The sequence below is a fragment of the Anomaloglossus baeobatrachus genome, chromosome 5 (assembly GCF_048569485.1).
Source record: "Anomaloglossus baeobatrachus isolate aAnoBae1 chromosome 5, aAnoBae1.hap1, whole genome shotgun sequence".
Classification (NCBI taxonomy): Eukaryota; Metazoa; Chordata; class Amphibia; order Anura; family Aromobatidae; genus Anomaloglossus; species Anomaloglossus baeobatrachus.
Window position 1 is genome coordinate 3,895,756 of NC_134357.1, and position 16,886 is coordinate 3,912,641.

Sequence of the window (16,886 nt, forward strand, 5' to 3'; positions counted from 1 at the left end):
AGAGGAGAGAGGAGAGGAGAGAAGAGAGGAGAGGAGAGAGGAGAGGAGAGAAGAGAGGAGAGGAGAGAGGAGAGAGGAGAGGAGAGAGGAGAGAGGAGAGAGGAGAGAAGACGCCTTCAGATACGAGAAACCTGGAGACGTTTATAAAGGAGAGTCCAAGATTCCAGGTTTGAGGGGTGAGGCAATATGTGCACGCTGCAGGTGTAACTGCGACTAAAACTGCGACTAAAACTGCGACTAAAACTGCGCCTGGTCCCAGAGAGCCTGGAAATGTAAAACCGCTTGTAATAATCGGGCGTTTCTGTTAATGCGGTTTTTTTAAAGTAGAAACAAAATCTGATCGGATAATTGATGGATGGATAGAAAAAATAGAACAGACAGAAATAACAGCCCAGCTCGATGGAGGGATAGATAGAACAGACAGGAATAACAGCCCAGCTCGATGGAGGGATAGATAGAACAGACAGAAATAACAGCCCAGCTCGATGGAGGGATAGATAGAACAGACAGGAATAACAGCCCAGCTCGATGGAGGGATAGATAGAACAGACAGGAATAACAGCCCAGCTCGATGGAGGGATAGATAGAACAGACAGGAATAACAGCCCAGCTCGATGGAGGGATAGATAGAACAGACAGGAATAACAGCCCAGCTCGATGGAGGGATAGATAGAACAGACAGGAATAACAGCCCAGCTCGATGGAGGGATAGATAGAACAGACAGGAATAACAGCCCAGCTCGATGGAGGGATAGATAGAACAGACAGGAATAACAGCCCAGCTCGATGGAGGGATAGATAGAACAGACAGGAATAACAGCCCAGCTCGATGGAGGGATAGATAGAACAGACAGGAATAACAGCCCAGCTCGATGGAGGGATAGATAGAACAGACAGGAATAACAGCCCAGCTCGATGGATGGATAGATAGAACAGACAGGAATAACAGCCCAGCTCGATGGATGGATAGATAGAACAGACAGGAATAACAGCCCAGCTCGATGGATGGATAGATAGAACAGACAGGAATAACAGCCCAGCTCGATGGAGGGATAGATAGAACAGACAGGAATAACAGCCCAGCTCGATGGAGGGATAGATAGAACAGACAGGAATAACAGCCCAGCTCGATGGAGGGATAGATAGAACAGACAGGAATAACAGCCCAGCTCGATGGAGGGATAGATAGAACAGACAGGAATAACAGCCCAGCTCGATGGAGGGATAGATAGAACAGACAGGAATAACAGCCCAGCTCGATGGAGGGATAGATAGAACAGACAGGAATAACAGCCCAGCTCGATGGAGGGATAGATAGAACAGACAGGAATAACAGCCCAGCTCGATGGAGAGATAGATAGAACAGACAGGAATAACAGCCCAGCTCGATGGAGGGATAGATAGAACAGACAGGAATAACAGCCCAGCTCGATGGAGGGATAGATAGAACAGACAGGAATAACAGCCCAGCTCGATGGAGAGATAGATAGAACAGACAGGAATAACAGCCCAGCTCGATGGAGGGATAGATAGAACAGACAGGAATAACAGCCCAGCTCGATGGAGGCATAGATAGAACAGACAGGAATAACAGCCCAGCTCGATGGAGGGATAGATAGAACAGACAGGAATAACAGCCCAGCTCGATGGAGGGATAGATAGAACAGACAGGAATAACAGCCCAGCTCGATGGAGGGATAGATAGAACAGACAGGAATAACAGCCCAGCTCGATGGAGGGATAGATAGAACAGACAGGAATAACAGCCCAGCTCGATGGAGGGATAGATAGAACAGACAGGAATAACAGCCCAGCTCGATGGAGGGATAGATAGAACAGACAGGAATAACAGCCCAGCTCGATGGAGGGATAGATAGAACAGACAGGAATAACAGCCCAGCTCGATGGAGGGATAGATAGAACAGACAGGAATAACAGCCCAGCTCGATGGAGGGATAGATAGAACAGACAGGAATAACAGCCCAGCTCGATGGAGGGATAGATAGAACAGACAGAAATAACAGCCCAGCTCGATGGAGGGATAGATAGAACAGACAGAAATAACAGCCCAGCTCGATGGAGGGATAGATAGAACAGACAGAAATAACAGCCCAGCTCGATGGAGGGATAGATAGAACAGACAGGAATAACAGCCCAGCTCGATGGAGGGATAGATAGAACAGACAGGAATAACAGCCCAGCTCGATGGAGGGATAGATAGAACAGACAGGAATAACAGCCCAGCTCGATGGAGGGATAGATAGAACAGACAGGAATAACAGCCCAGCTCGATGGAGGGATAGATAGAACAGACAGGAATAACAGCCCAGCTCGATGGAGGGATAGCCGCTTCACCAGCTGTTTTGTTAATGTGTTTTTGGTAAAAGAAAAAAAAATGACGTGGGGTCCCCACAATTTTCATACCCAGCGCAGGAACAGCAGCAGCTGCAGGCTGCATCCCTCCGCTGTCTGCTGTACCTTGGCTGGTTATGAAAAATACAGGGGATCCCACACTTTTTTTTTTTTTAATGATGTGGGATCCCCGCCATTTTTCTAAAACTAGCCAAGGTGAAAAAGACAACTGAGGGCTGAGATTATTAGGATGGGAAGGGCTATGGTTATTTGGCCCTTTTCAGCTTAACAATAGCAGCCCACAGCCACCCCAGAAGTGGCACATCCATAAGATGCACCAATTCTGGCGATGGCCTGGCTCTTTCCATTGCCCTGGTGTGGTGGCAATTGGGGTATTAAGGAATTAATGGCAGCCCACAACCCACTAAGTCCTAGTTTAGTGATGTTAGGCGTCTGAGTCACCCCCTCATCAATAATCTGTAAGTAATAGTAAATAAACACAAACACACAAAAAATTCTTTATTTTAAATAAAATATTAAAAAGCCCCCTCTTTCACCACTTTATTAACCCCCAAAACACCCCTGCAGGTCTGACATAAGCCACACAAGATCCCACGACGCTTCCAGCTCTGCTACATCTGAAGCTCACAGCGAGCGCCATAGAACATGACTGGCCGCTGTGAGCTCCACGCAGCAACTGAAGTGAGCCATGCAGTCAGCGGTGACATCACTCAGGATACCCGCGGCCACAGCTGGAGTCCTGCACCTGTGACTGCAGATCAGGCTGTGACTGAGATGAGCCGCAGGTGGAGGACTCACCTGAGTGACATCACCGCTGATCGCATAGCTCACGTCAGTCTCAGCCTGAACCTCACAGCAGGCGGTCACGTTATATGGTGCTCGCTGTGAGCGTCAGATGTAGCAGAGCTGGAAGTGTCGCGGCACCTCGTGGAGAGAGATTTCAAGACAAAACATGAAAAAACACAGAAGAATGAACACGCTGCGGCGGCGGCTTTTTTGTCACCCGGATTTTACAAATAAACTGCAGATAAATAAAGTGCAGCTGACCACAAAACTGCACTGAAAAACGCGACAAAAACCGCAGCGTGCGCATGTGGCCTGAGAAGCCTGTGGACGGGGATAGGAGGCGACTGATGGCAGATATTTATTCCAGAGGGGCAGCCGCATAGTAAGGAGAGGGGCAGCCGCATAGTGAGGAGAGGGGCAGCCGCATAGTGAGGAGAGGGGCAGCCGCATAGTGAGGAGAGGGGCAGCCGCATAGTGAGGAGAGGGGCAGCCGCATAGTGAGGAGAGGGGCAGCCGCATAGTGAGGAGAGGGGCAGCCGCATAGTGAGGAGACTGGCAGCCGCATAGTGAGGAGAGGGGCAGCTGTATAGTGAGGAGAGGGGCAGCCGCATAGTGAGGAGAGGGGCAGCCGCATAGTAAGGAGAGGGGCAGCCGCATAGTGAGGAGAGGGGCAGCTGTATAGGGAGGAGAGGGGCAGCCGCATAGTGAGGAGAGGGGCAGCCACACAGTGAGGAGAGGGGCAGCTGTATAGGGAGGAGAGGGGACAGCCGCACAGTGAGGAGAGGGGCATCCGCATAGTGAGGAGAGGGGCATCCGCATAGTGAGGAGAGGGGCATCCGCATAGTGAGGAGAGGGGCAGCCGCATAGTGAGGAGAGGGGCAGCCGCATAGTGAGGAGAGGGGCATCCGCATAGTGAGGAGAGGGGCAGCCGCATAGTGAGGAGAGGGGCATCCGCATAGTGAGGAGAGGGGCATCCGCATAGTGAGGAGAGGGGCAGCCGCATAGTGAGGAGAGGGGCAGCCGCATAGTGAGGAGAGGGGCAGCCGCATAGTGAGGAGAGGGGCAGCCGCATAGTGAGGAGAGGGGCATCCGCATAGTGAGGAGAGGGGCATCCGCATAGTGAGGAGAGGGGCATCCGCATAGTGAGGAGAGGGGCAGCCGTATAGGGAGGAGAGGGGACAGCCGCATAGTGAGGAGAGGGGCAGCCGCATAGTGAGGAGAGGGGCAGCCGCATAGTGAGGAGAGGGGCAGCCGCATAGTGAGGAGAGGGGCAGCCGCATAGTGAGGAGAGGGGCAGCCGCATAGCGAGGAGAGGGGCAGCCGCATAGCGAGGAGAGGGGCAGCCGCATAGCGAGGAGAGGGGCAGCCGCATAGCGAGGAGAGGGGCAGCCGCATAGCGAGGAGAGGGGCAGCCACACAGTGAGGAGAGGGGCAGCTGTATAGGGAGGAGAGGGGCAGCCGCATAGTGAGGAGAGGGGCAGCCACACAGTGAGGAGAGGGGCAGCTGTATAGGGAGGAGAGGGGACAGCCGCACAGTGAGGAGAGGGGCATCCGCATAGTGAGGAGAGGGGCATCCGCATAGTGAGGAGAGGGGCATCCGCATAGTGAGGAGAGGGGCATCCGCATAGTGAGGAGAGGGGCATCCGCATAGTGAGGAGAGGGGACAGCCGCACAGTGAGGAGAGGGGCATCCGCATAGTGAGGAGAGGGGCATCCGCATAGTGAGGAGAGGGGCATCCGCATAGTGAGGAGAGGGGCATCCGCATAGTGAGGAGAGGGGCAGCTGTATAGGGAGGAGAGGGGACAGCCGCATAGTGAGGAGAGGGGCATCCGCATAGTGAGGAGAGGGGCATCCGCATAGTGAGGAGAGGGGCATCCGCATAGTGAGGAGAGGGGCATCCGCATAGTGAGGAGAGGGGCAGCCGCATAGTGAGGAGAGGGGCAGCCGCATAGTGAGGAGAGGGGCAGCCGCATAGTGAGGAGAGGGGCAGCCGCATAGTGAGGAGAGGGGCAGCCGCATAGGGAGGAGAGGGGCAGCCGCATAGCGAGGAGAGGGGCAGCCGCATAGCGAGGAGAGGGGCAGCCGCATAGCGAGGAGAGGGGCAGCCGCATAGCGAGGAGAGGGGCAGCCGCATAGCGAGGAGAGGGGCAGCCGCATAGCGAGGAGAGGGGCAGCCGCATAGCGAGGAGAGGGGCAGCCGCATAGCGAGGAGAGGGGCAGCCGCATAGCGAGGAGAGGGGCAGCCGCATAGCGAGGAGAGGGGCAGCCGCACAGCGAGGAGAGGGGCAGCCGCACAGCGAGGAGAGGGGCAGCCGCACAGCGAGGAGAGGGGCAGCCGCACAGCGAGGAGAGGGGCAGCCGCACAGCGAGGAGAGGGGCAGCCGCACAGCGAGGAGAGGGGCAGCCGCACAGCGAGGAGAGGGGCATCCGCACAGCGAGGAGAGGGGCATCCGCACAGGGAGGAGAGGGGCATCCGCACAGGGAGGAGAGGGGCATCCGCACAGGGAGGAGAGGGGCATCCGCACAGGGAGGAGAGGGGCATCCGCACAGGGAGGAGAGGGGCATCCGCACAGGGAGGAGAGGGGCATCCGCACAGGGAGGAGAGGGGCATCCGCACAGCGAGGAGAGGGGCATCCGCACAGCGAGGAGAGGGGCAGCCGCACAGCGAGGAGAGGGGCAGCCGCACAGCGAGGAGAGGGGCAGCCGCACAGCGAGGAGAGGGGCAGCCGCACAGCGAGGAGAGGGGCACGTGTGATGCGGCAGTTCTGGAGTTTTGTGGGAAATTATCTGGGATTTGCTTTTTTTCTTCTGATTTTTGATTTGTTCCAAAAGGAAATAAACGTCTGAATCACAAGTCGCGAAATAAATCCGTCCTGTCCTGGAGCAGCTTCAGGGGCGCCAATACTTTCTGCCCTGACTGTAGAGATGGGTCTGTCATGTCCTGGAGCAGCTTCAGGGGCGCCAATACTTTCTGCCCTGACTGTAGAGATGGGTCCGTCATGTCCTGGAGCAGCTTCAGGGGCGCCAATACTTTCTGCCCTGACTGTAGAGATGGGTCCGTCATGTCCTGGAGCAGCTTCAGGGGCGCCAATACTTTCTGCCCTGACTGTAGAGATGGGTCCGTCATGTCCTGGAGCAGCTTCAGGGGCGCCAATACTTTCTGCCCTGACTGTAGAGATGGGTCTGTAGCCTCAGGAGCACGGGTGGGCTCCGATTTCCAGGACCCCTGATCGGGCGCTGCTCTGCAGATCTCCACCGTGTGACACGCGCAACACCTGGAAGAAAAGCAGCGCAGCGAGGAGCTCTGCCTCATCCTGCTCACAGCTGAGGGTCTGTTACTGCGTGTCACATCAGTCTGGAGCTCAGGAGATTAGTGCTGTGTGTGGGTCACATGTCCCACACTGATACACTGCGACGATCCGCAGCTGTGACCGCTCACAAGTCTATGCAGGGTCCCCACTCACTGACAGAAAGCAGTGATCCTGAAAATGGTGACAGGGAACGGACAGCATTACAGCAGATCCGCCCCGTCCAGAGGATCCTGGATCACTTTAATGATAGGGATCCTGCACCAGATTCTGTGCTTTCATGATCTAAAGCTGAAGCTGCCCCAGAAGGGACGGGGGATGGGAGAGTCCAGTATTAATGCTGCACTCGCCTCCAGAGCTGCACTCGCCTCCAGAGCTGCACTCGCCTCCAGAGCTGCACTCGCCTCCAGAGCTGCACTCGCCTCCAGAGCTGCACTCGCCTCCTGACCATTCACATGTGGAGCCCCCTACAGACTGACCGTTCACATGCAGCGCCCCCTACAGACTGACCATTCACATGCAGCGCCCCCTACAGACTGACCGTTCACATGTGGCGCCCCCTACAGACTGACCGTTCACATGCAGCGCCCCCTACAGACTGACCGTTCACATGTGGAGCCCCCTACAGACTGACCGTTCACATGTGGAGCCCCCTACAGACTGACCGTTCACATGCAGCGCCCCCTACAGACTGACCGTTCACATGTGGAGCCCCCTACAGACTGACCGTTCACATGCAGCGCCCCCTACAGACTGACCGTTCACATGTGGAGCCCCCTACAGACTGACCATTCACATGTGGAGCCCCCTACAGACTGACCGTTCACATGCAGCGCCCCCTACAGACTGACCGTTCACATGCAGCGCCCCCTACAGACTGACCGTTCACATGCAGCGCCCCCTACAGACTGACCATTCACATGTGGAGCCCCCTACAGACTGACCGTTCACATGTGGAGCCCCCTACAGACTGACCGTTCACATGCAGCGCCCCCTACAGACTGACCGTTCACATGTGGAGCCCCCTACAGACTGACCGTTCACATGCAGCGCCCCCTACAGACTGACCGTTCACATGTGGAGCCCCCTACAGACTGAGCGTTCACATGCAGCGCCCCCTACAGACTGACCGTTCACATGTGGAGCCCCCTACAGACTGACCGTTCACATGCGGAGCCCCCTACAGACTGACCGTTCACATATGGAGCCCCCTACAGACTGACCGTTCACATGCAGCGCCCCCTACAGACTGACCGTTCACATGCGGAGCCCCCTACAGACTGACCGTTCACATATGGAGCCCCCTACAGACTGACCGTTCACATGCAGCGCCCCCTACAGACTGACCGTTCACATGCGGAGCCCCCTACAGACTGACCGTTCACATGTGGAGCCCCCTACAGACTGACCGTTCACATGCAGCGCCCCCTACAGACTGACCGTTCACATGTGGAGCCCCCTACAGACTGACCGTTCACATGTGGAGCCCCCTACAGACTGACCGTTCACATGTGGAGCCCCCTACAGACTGACCGTTCACATGTGGCGCCCCCTACAGACTGACCGTTCACATGCAGCGCCCCCTACAGACTGACCGTTCACATGTGGAGCCCCCTACAGACTGACCGTTCACATGCAGCGCCCCCTACAGACTGACCGTTCACATGCAGCGCCCCCTACAGACTGACCGTTCACATGCAGCGCCCCCTACAGACTGACCGTTCACATGTGGAGCCCCCTACAGACTGACCGTTCACATGCGGAGCCCCCCTACAGACTGACCGTTCACATGTGGAGCCCCCTACAGACTGACCGTTCACATGCAGCCCCCTACAGACTGACCGTTCACATGCAGCCCCCTACAGACTGACCGTTCACATGTGGAGCCCCCTACAGACTGACCGTTCACATGCAGCCCCCTACAGACTGACCGTTCACATGCAGCGCCCCCTACAGACTGACCGTTCACATGTGGAGCCCCCTACAGACTGACCGTTCACATGCAGCGCCCCCTACAGACTGACCGTTCACATGCAGCGCCCCCTACAGACTGACCGTTCACATGTAGAGCCCCCTACAGACTGACCGTTCACATGTGGAGCCCCCTACAGACTGACCGTTCACATGTGGAGCCCCCTACAGACTGACCGTTCACATGTGGAGCCCCCTACAGACTGACCGTTCACATGCAGCGCCCCCTACAGACTGACCGTTCACATGCGGCGCCCCCTACAGACTGACCGTTCACATGCAGCGCCCCCTACAGACTGACCGTTCACATGCAGCGCCCCCTACAGACTGACCGTTCACATGCAGCGCCCCCTACAGACTGACCGTTCACATGCAGCGCCCCCTACAGACTGACCGTTCACATGCAGCGCCCCCTACAGACTGACCGTTCACATGCAGCGCCCCCTACAGACTGACCGTTCACATGCAGCGCCCCCTACAGACTGAGCGTTCACATGCAGCGCCCCCTACAGACTGACCGTTCACATGCAGCGCCCCCTACAGACTGACCGTTCACATGCAGCGCCCCCTACAGACTGACCGTTCACATGTAGAGCCCCCTACAGACTGACCGTTCACATGTGGAGCCCCCTACAGACTGACCGTTCACATGCAGCGCCCCCTACAGACTGACCGTTCACATGCAGCGCCCCCTACAGACTGACCGTTCACATGTGGCGCCCCCTACAGACTGACCGTTCACATGCAGCGCCCCCCTACAGACTGACCGTTCACATGCAGCGCCCCCTACAGACTGACCGTTCACATGCAGCGCCCCCTACAGACTGACCGTTCACATGCAGCGCCCCCTACAGACTGACCGTTCACATGTGGAGCCCCCTACAGACTGACCGTTCACATGCAGCGCCCCCTACAGACTGACCGTTCACATGCGGAGCCCCCTACAGACTGACCGTTCACATATGGAGCCCCCTACAGACTGACCGTTCACATGCAGCGCCCCCTACAGACTGACCGTTCACATGCGGAGCCCCCTACAGACTGACCGTTCACATGTGGAGCCCCCTACAGACTGACCGTTCACATGCAGCGCCCCCTACAGACTGACCGTTCACATGCGGAGCCCCTACAGACTGACCGTTCACATGTGGAGCCCCCTACAGACTGACCGTTCACATGCAGCGCCCCCCTACAGACTGACCGTTCACATGTGGAGCCCCCTACAGACTGACCGTTCACATGCAGCGCCCCTACAGACTGACCGTTCACATGCAGCGCCCCCTACAGACTGACCGTTCACATGTGGAGCCCCCCTACAGACTGACCGTTCACATGCAGCGCCCCCTACAGACTGACCGTTCACATGTGGAGCCCCCTACAGACTGACCGTTCACATGCAGCGCCCCCTACAGACTGACGTTCACATGTGGAGCCCCCTACAGACTGACCGTTCACATGCAGCGCCCCCTACAGACTGACCGTTCACATGTGGAGCCCCCTACAGACTGACCGTTCACATGTGGAGCCCCCTACAGACTGACCGTTCACATGCAGCGCCCCCTACAGACTGACCGTTCACATGTGGAGCCCCCTACAGACTGACCGTTCACATGCAGCGCCCCCCTACAGACTGACCGTTCACATGCAGCGCCCCCTACAGACTGACCGTTCACATGCAGCCCCCCTACAGACTGACCGTTCACATGCGGAGCCCCCTACAGACTGACCGTTCACATGTGGAGCCCCCTACAGACTGACCGTTCACATGTGGAGCCCCCCTACAGACTGACCGTTCACATGTGGCGCCCCCTACAGACTGACCGTTCACATGCAGCGCCCCCTACAGACTGACCGTTCACATGTGGAGCCCCCTACAGACTGACCGTTCACATGCAGCGCCCCCCTACAGACTGACCGTTCACATGCAGCGCCCCCTACAGACTGACCGTTCACATGTGGAGCCCCCTACAGACTGACCGTTCACATGTGGCGCCCCCTACAGACTGACCGTTCACATGCAGCGCCCCCTACAGACTGACCGTTCACATGCAGCGCCCCCTACAGGCTGACCGTTCACATGCAGCGCCCCCTACAGACTGACCGTTCACATGTGGAGCCCCCTACAGACTGACCGTTCACATGCAGCGCCCCCCTACAGACTGACCGTTCACATGCAGCGCCCCCTACAGACTGACCGTTCACATGCAGCCCCCTACAGACTGACCGTTCACATGCAGCGCCCCCTACAGACTGACCGTTCACATGCAGCGCCCCCTACAGACTGACCGTTCACATGCAGCGCCCCCTACAGACTGAGCTGTGCAGCCTTCCCCTCCTCACAGACCCATGTGATTGGCTGCAGCGCCCGGTCACACAGGGGTTAAACCCTTCATTGTCCTTCTTCTTGCAGGAAAGACTCGGCGGGCGGTGCGGCGGAGGAGCAGGCCTTCTCCGTAGTCGTGGCCATTGATTTCGGCACCACGTCCAGCGGTTACGCCTTTGCCTTCTCCAAAGAGCCAGAATGTATCACATCATGAGGTAATATCCCGGGGGGCACATAACGTAGACCCCCCCCATCACCGACATCAGCTGCTGCATCCGCAGCCATCTGCTATTATCATGTGTAAGGCGGACAGATGGTCGCCCCGTATAACCCCCGCCACCGCCGCCCCCCGCGTGCAGGGACCCCCAGATATTACTGGCGAGAATTACACACAGCTCTGTGAGAGTGATAGTCTGCAGAGGCCACGAGTGATAGTCTGCAGAGGCCACGAGTGATAGTCTGCAGAGGCCACGAGTGATAGTCTGCAGAGGCCACGAGTGATAGTCCTGCAGAGGCCACGAGTGAGTGCAAGCAGATGCTCTTGTATATAGGGGCGGTGATCTGCAGGGGTCCTTGTATATACGGGCGGTGGTCTGCAGGGGCCTTTTGTATATACGGGCGGTGGTCTGCAGCGGTCCTTGTATATACGGGCAGTGGTCTGCAGGGGCCTTTGTATATTCGGGTGGTGGTCTGCAGGGGGCCCTTGTATATACGGGCGGTGGTCTGCAGGGGCCTTTGTATATACGGGCGGTGATCTGCAGGGGTCCTTGTATATAGGGGCGGTGGTCTGCAGGGGCCTTTGTATATACGGGCGGTGGTCTGCAGGGGCCTTTGTATATAGGGGGCGGTGATCTGCAGGGGGTCCTTGTATATAGGGGGCGGTGATCTGCAGGGGCCTTTGTAATATACGGGCGGTGATCTGCAGGGGGTCCTTGTATATAGGGGCGGTGGTCTGCAGGGGCCTTTGTATATACGGGCGGTGGTCTGCAGGGGCCTTTGTATATACGGGCGGTGGTCTGCAGGGGCCCTTGTATATACGGGCGGTGGTCTGCAGGGGTCCTTGTATATACGGGCGGTGGTCTGCAGGGGTCCTTGTATATAGGGGCGGTGGTCCTGCAGGGGCCCTTGTATATACGGGCGGTGGTCTGCAGCGGTCCTTGTATATACGGGCGGTGGTCTGCAGGGGCCCTTGTATATAGGGGCGGTGATCTGCAGGGGGTCCTTGTATATACGGGCGGTGGTCTGCAGGGGCCTTTGTATATACGGGCGGGTGGTCTGCAGGGGCCCTTGTATATACGGGCGGTGGTCTGCAGGGGCCCTTGTATATACGGGCGGTGGTCTGCAGGGGCCCTTGTATATACGGGCGGTGGTCTGCAGGGGCCCTTGTATATACGGGCGGTGGTCTGCAGGGGGCCCTTGTATATACGGGGCGGTGGTCTGCAGGGGTCCTTGTATATACGGGCGGTGGTCTGCAGGGGCCCTTGTATATACGGGGCGGTGGTCTGCAGGGGCCCTTGTATATACGGGCGGTGGTCTGCAGGGGTCCTTGTATATACGGGCGGTGGTCTGCAGCGGTCCTTGTATATACGGGCGGTGGTCTGCAGGGGCCCTTGTATATACGGGCGGTGGTCTGCAGGGGCCCTTGTGTATACGGGCGGTGGTCTGCAGAAGCGCCCTTGTATATAGGGACGGTGGTCCTGCAGGGGTCTTTGTATATACGGGCGGTGGTCTGCAGCGGTCCTTGTATATACGGGCGGTGGTCTGCAGGGGTTGTCGGTGGATCTGGGTTCCGCGCCCCTCTTGCGCTGACATTTGGGGGCCGCACTTATCTGTGGTTACTGTCGCTCGGATGCCGGATGTGAGCGCGGCACTTTCCATGCGATCAGTTAGAAGCCTGTGCGTGTCCGGGGTCAGTGTATAGCGGCAGATGTGACATATGGCGGTAAACCCCGCGCTGTCCTCTCCAGGGATCTGGTGATGGGGTCTCAGACCTTGCCTCGCTCCTTCCATTGATCTCTGCTTTCTGCACTCACAGGTTTTGGTGCAAAACACAACTTGTGACCCAAAAATGCACCAAGAAACGCCGAAATCCACCATCGCACCCAGGACATCTGCTCCTGCACGCGGCTCACTTCAGCAGTGTCGGTGAGCACTGCGCGGGATTGGACGTCTTTCCGCTCATGCACAGTGCACCTCTGAAACCCGGACACGTACACCCCGGCACGTGAGCGCGTACACCCGGCACGTGAGCGCGTACACCCGGCACGTGAGCGCGTACACCCGGCACGTGAGCGCGTACACCCGGCACGTGAGCGCGTACACCCGTCACGTGAGGCGCACGACACTGCTAATATGAGCCGCGTACATGAGCAAGATATCCTGGAGCTGCGATGACGCCGGCTGGTGGACATCATGTGTGATAACATGGAGAGAGGGCGACTAGCCTGGAGAAACAGCGCCCCTGCGACTAGTCTGGAGAAACAGCGCCCCTGCAACTAGCCTGGAGAAACAGCGCCCCTGCGACTAGCCTGGAGAAACAGCGCCCCTGCAACTAGCCTGGAGAAACAGCGCCCCTGCGACTAGCCTGGAGAAACAGCGCCCTGCGACTAGCCTGGAGAAACAGCGCCCCTGCGACTAGCCTGGAGAAACAGCGCCCCTGCGACTAGTCTGGAGAAACAGCGCCCCTGCGACTAGTCTGGAGAAACAGCGCCCCTGCGACTAGTCTGGAGAAACAGCGCCCCTGTGACTAGTCTGGAGAAACAGCGCCCCTGCGACTAGTCTGGAGAAACAGCGCCCCCGCGACTAGCCTGGAGAAACAGCGCCCCTGCGACTAGCCTGGAGAAACAGCGCCCCTGCGACTAGTTCTGGAGAAACAGCGCCCCCTGCGACTAGTCTGGGAGAAACAGCGCCCCTGCGACTAGCCTGGAGAAACAGCGCCCCCGCAACTAGCCTGGAGAAACAGCGCCCCCGCGACTAGCCTGGAGAAACAGCGCCCCCGCGACTAGCCTGGAGAAACAGCGCCCCCGCGACTAGCCTGAAGAAACAGCGCCCCCGCGACTAGCCTGGAGAAACAGCGCCCCCGCGACTAGCCTGGAGAAACAGCGCCCTTGCGACTAGCCTGGAGAAACAGCGCCCCTGCGACTAGCCTGGAGAAACAGCGCCCCTGCGACTAGCCTGGAGAAACAGCGCCCCTGCGACTAGCCTGGAGAAACAGCGCCCCTGCGACTAGCCTGGAGAAACAGCGCCCCTGCGACTAGCCTGGAGAAACAGCGCCCCTGCGACTAGCCTGGAGAAACAGCGCCCTGCGACTAGCCTGGAGAAACAGCGCCCGTGCGACTAGCCTGGAGAAACAGCGCCCGTGCGACTAGCATGGAGAAACAGCGCCCGTGCGACTAGTCTGGAGAAACAGCGCCCGTGCGACTAGTCTGGAGAAACTGCGCCCCTGCGACTAGTCTGGAGAAACAGCGCCCCTGCGACTAGTCTGGAGAAACAGCGCCCCTGCGACTAGCCTGGAGAAACAGCGCCCCTGCGACTAGCCTGGAGAAACAGCGCCCCTGCGACTAGCCTGGAGAAACAGCGCCCGTGCGACTAGCGTGGAGAAACAGCGCCCCCTGCGACTAGCGTGGAGAAACAGCGCCCCTGCGACTAGCGTGGAGAAACAGCGCCCCTGCGACTAGCCTGGAGAAACAGCGCCCCTGCGACTAGTCTGGAGAAACAGCGCCCCTGCGACTAGTCTGGAGAAACAGCGCCCCTGCGACTAGTCTGGAGAAACAGCGCCCCTGCGACTAGCCTGGAGAAACAGCGCCCGTGCGACTAGCGTGGAGAAAACAGCGCCCCTGCGACTAGCGTGGAGAAACAGCGCCCCCTGCGACTAGACAAGGCCTAATCAGCACAAGAACAGCGCACATCATAAATGCTGGTTTTACACATTGATTCTAGTGAATCAATCTAGCTCTGCCTCTAGCTCCTCCCCCTCACATAGAAGATGACGGCTGCTGATTATAAGATTCTATGTAGGGGGAGGAGCTCTGCCTGTAGCTCCTCCTCTCACATAAAAGATGACATCTGCTTCTTATAAGATTCTATGTAGGGGGAGGAGCTCTGCCTCTAGCTCCTCCTCTCACATAGAATCTTATAAGAAGCAGCAGTCATCTTCTATGTAGGGTGAGGAGTTCTGCCTGTAGCTCCTCCCTCACATAGAAGATGACGGCTGCTTCTTATAAGATTCTATGAAGGGGGAGGAGTTCTGCCTGTAGCTCCTCCCCTCACAGAAGATGACGGCGTATTCTTATAAGATTCTATGAAGGGGAGGAGCTCTGTCTGTAGCTCCTCCCCCTCACAGAAGATGACGGCTGCTTCTTATGAGATTGTGTCTCGGTGAGGTATCAGTGAATGCAGATGTGAGGATTATGGGATGGCTGCTCAGGGGAGGAGCTCTGCCCGTAGCTCCTCCCCTTACATAGAAGATGACGGCGGCTTCTTATGAGATTGTGTCTCGGTGAGGTATCAGTGAATGCAGATGTGAGGATTATGGGATGGCTGCTCAGGGGAGGAGCTCTGCCTGTAGCTCCTCCCCTTACGTAGAAGATGACGGCGGCTTCTTATGAGATTGTGTCTCGGTGAGGTGTCAGTGAATGCAGATGTGAGGATTATGGGATGGCTGCTCAGGGGAGGAGCTCTGCCTGTAGCTCCTCCCCTCACAGAAGATGGCGGGCTTCTTATGAGATTGTGTCTCGGTGAGGTATCAGTGAATGCAGATGTGAGGATTATGGGATGGCTGCTCAGGGGAGGAGCTCTGCCTGTAGCTCCTCCCCTTACATAGAAGATGACGGCGGCTTCTTATGAGATTGTGTCTCGGTGAGGTATCAGTGAATGCAGATGTGAGGATTATGGATGGCTGCTCAGGGGAGGAGCTCTGCCTGTAGCTCCTCCCCTCACAGAAGATGGCGGCTTCTTATGAGATTGTGTCTCGGTGAGGTGTCAGTGAATGCAGATGTGAGGATTATGGATTGGCTGCTCAGGGAGGAGCTCTGCCTGTAGCTCCTCCCCTTGCATAGATGACGGGCTGCTTCTTATGAGATTGTGTCTCGGTGAGGTGTCAGTGAATGCAGATGTGAGGATTATGGGATGGCTGCTCAGGGGAGGAGCTCTGCCTGTAGCTCCTCCCCTTACATAGATGACGGCATCTTCTTATGAGATTGTGTCTCGTGAGGTGTCAGTGAATGCAGATGTGAGGATTATGGGATGGCTGCTCAGGGGGAGGAGCTCTGCCTGTAGCTCCTCCCCTCACAGAAGATGGCGGCTTCTTATGAGATTGTGTCTCGGTGAGGTGTCAGTGAATGCAGATGTGAGGATTATGGGATGGCTGCTCAGGGGAGGAGCTCTGCCTGTAGCTCCTCCCCTTACATAGATGACGGCATCTTCTTATGAGATTGTGTCCTCGGTGAGGTGTCAGTGAATGCAGGATGTGAGGATTATGGGATGGCTGCTCAGGGAGGAGACGGCGGGTTTCGGGTAGGATTTATTAGTTTCTTGTGCTGCTGGATGATTTATTTAATAGATATTAAATCGCCGCCTCATTAAGATTCTCGGCTTCTGCATTTAACTGACAGCAAGCAGAGGTCACGGGGGTAGATCACACGTGTGACCCCACAGTGACGAGCACATGTCACCCTGCAGGAGGTGGGAAGGGGGAGACCCCGGAGTGTCCAACCAGAAGACCCCCACCCACCATGCTGCTGGACACCGGACAGGAAGTTCCACACTTTTGGATTTGCCGCCCGGGATTTTTATCACGACCTGGACCCCAGCGAGTCCAAGCAATGGCTGTACTTCGAGAAGTTCAAGATGAAGCTGCACAGCAGCACGGTGAGGAGCGGGGGAGGATGGGGCCGGCACAGAGCACACGCCACATGTCATGCATACATACCGCACGTCACATGTCATGTATCCTACATATCACACGCCACATGTCATGCATACATACCGCACGTTATATGTCATGTATCCTACATATCACACGTCACATGTCATGTATCCTACATATCACACGTCACATGTCATGTATCCTACATATCACACGCCACATGTCATGTATCCTACATATCACACGTCACATGTCATGT

General features: G+C 57.0%; 1 protein-coding gene across 1 annotated transcript in view; it reads left to right on the forward strand.

The window, feature by feature from the left end:
* The window catches only part of HSPA12A (heat shock protein family A (Hsp70) member 12A), a 131,699-nt gene that overhangs the window by 67,736 nt on the left and 47,077 nt on the right, over positions 1-16,886 (forward strand). Inside the window, 4 exon segments of the mRNA XM_075348120.1 lie at positions 10,854-10,961; positions 10,964-10,976; positions 16,441-16,489; positions 16,492-16,629. Coding sequence (XP_075204235.1) covers positions 10,854-10,961; positions 10,964-10,976; positions 16,441-16,489; positions 16,492-16,629 — 308 coding nt within the window.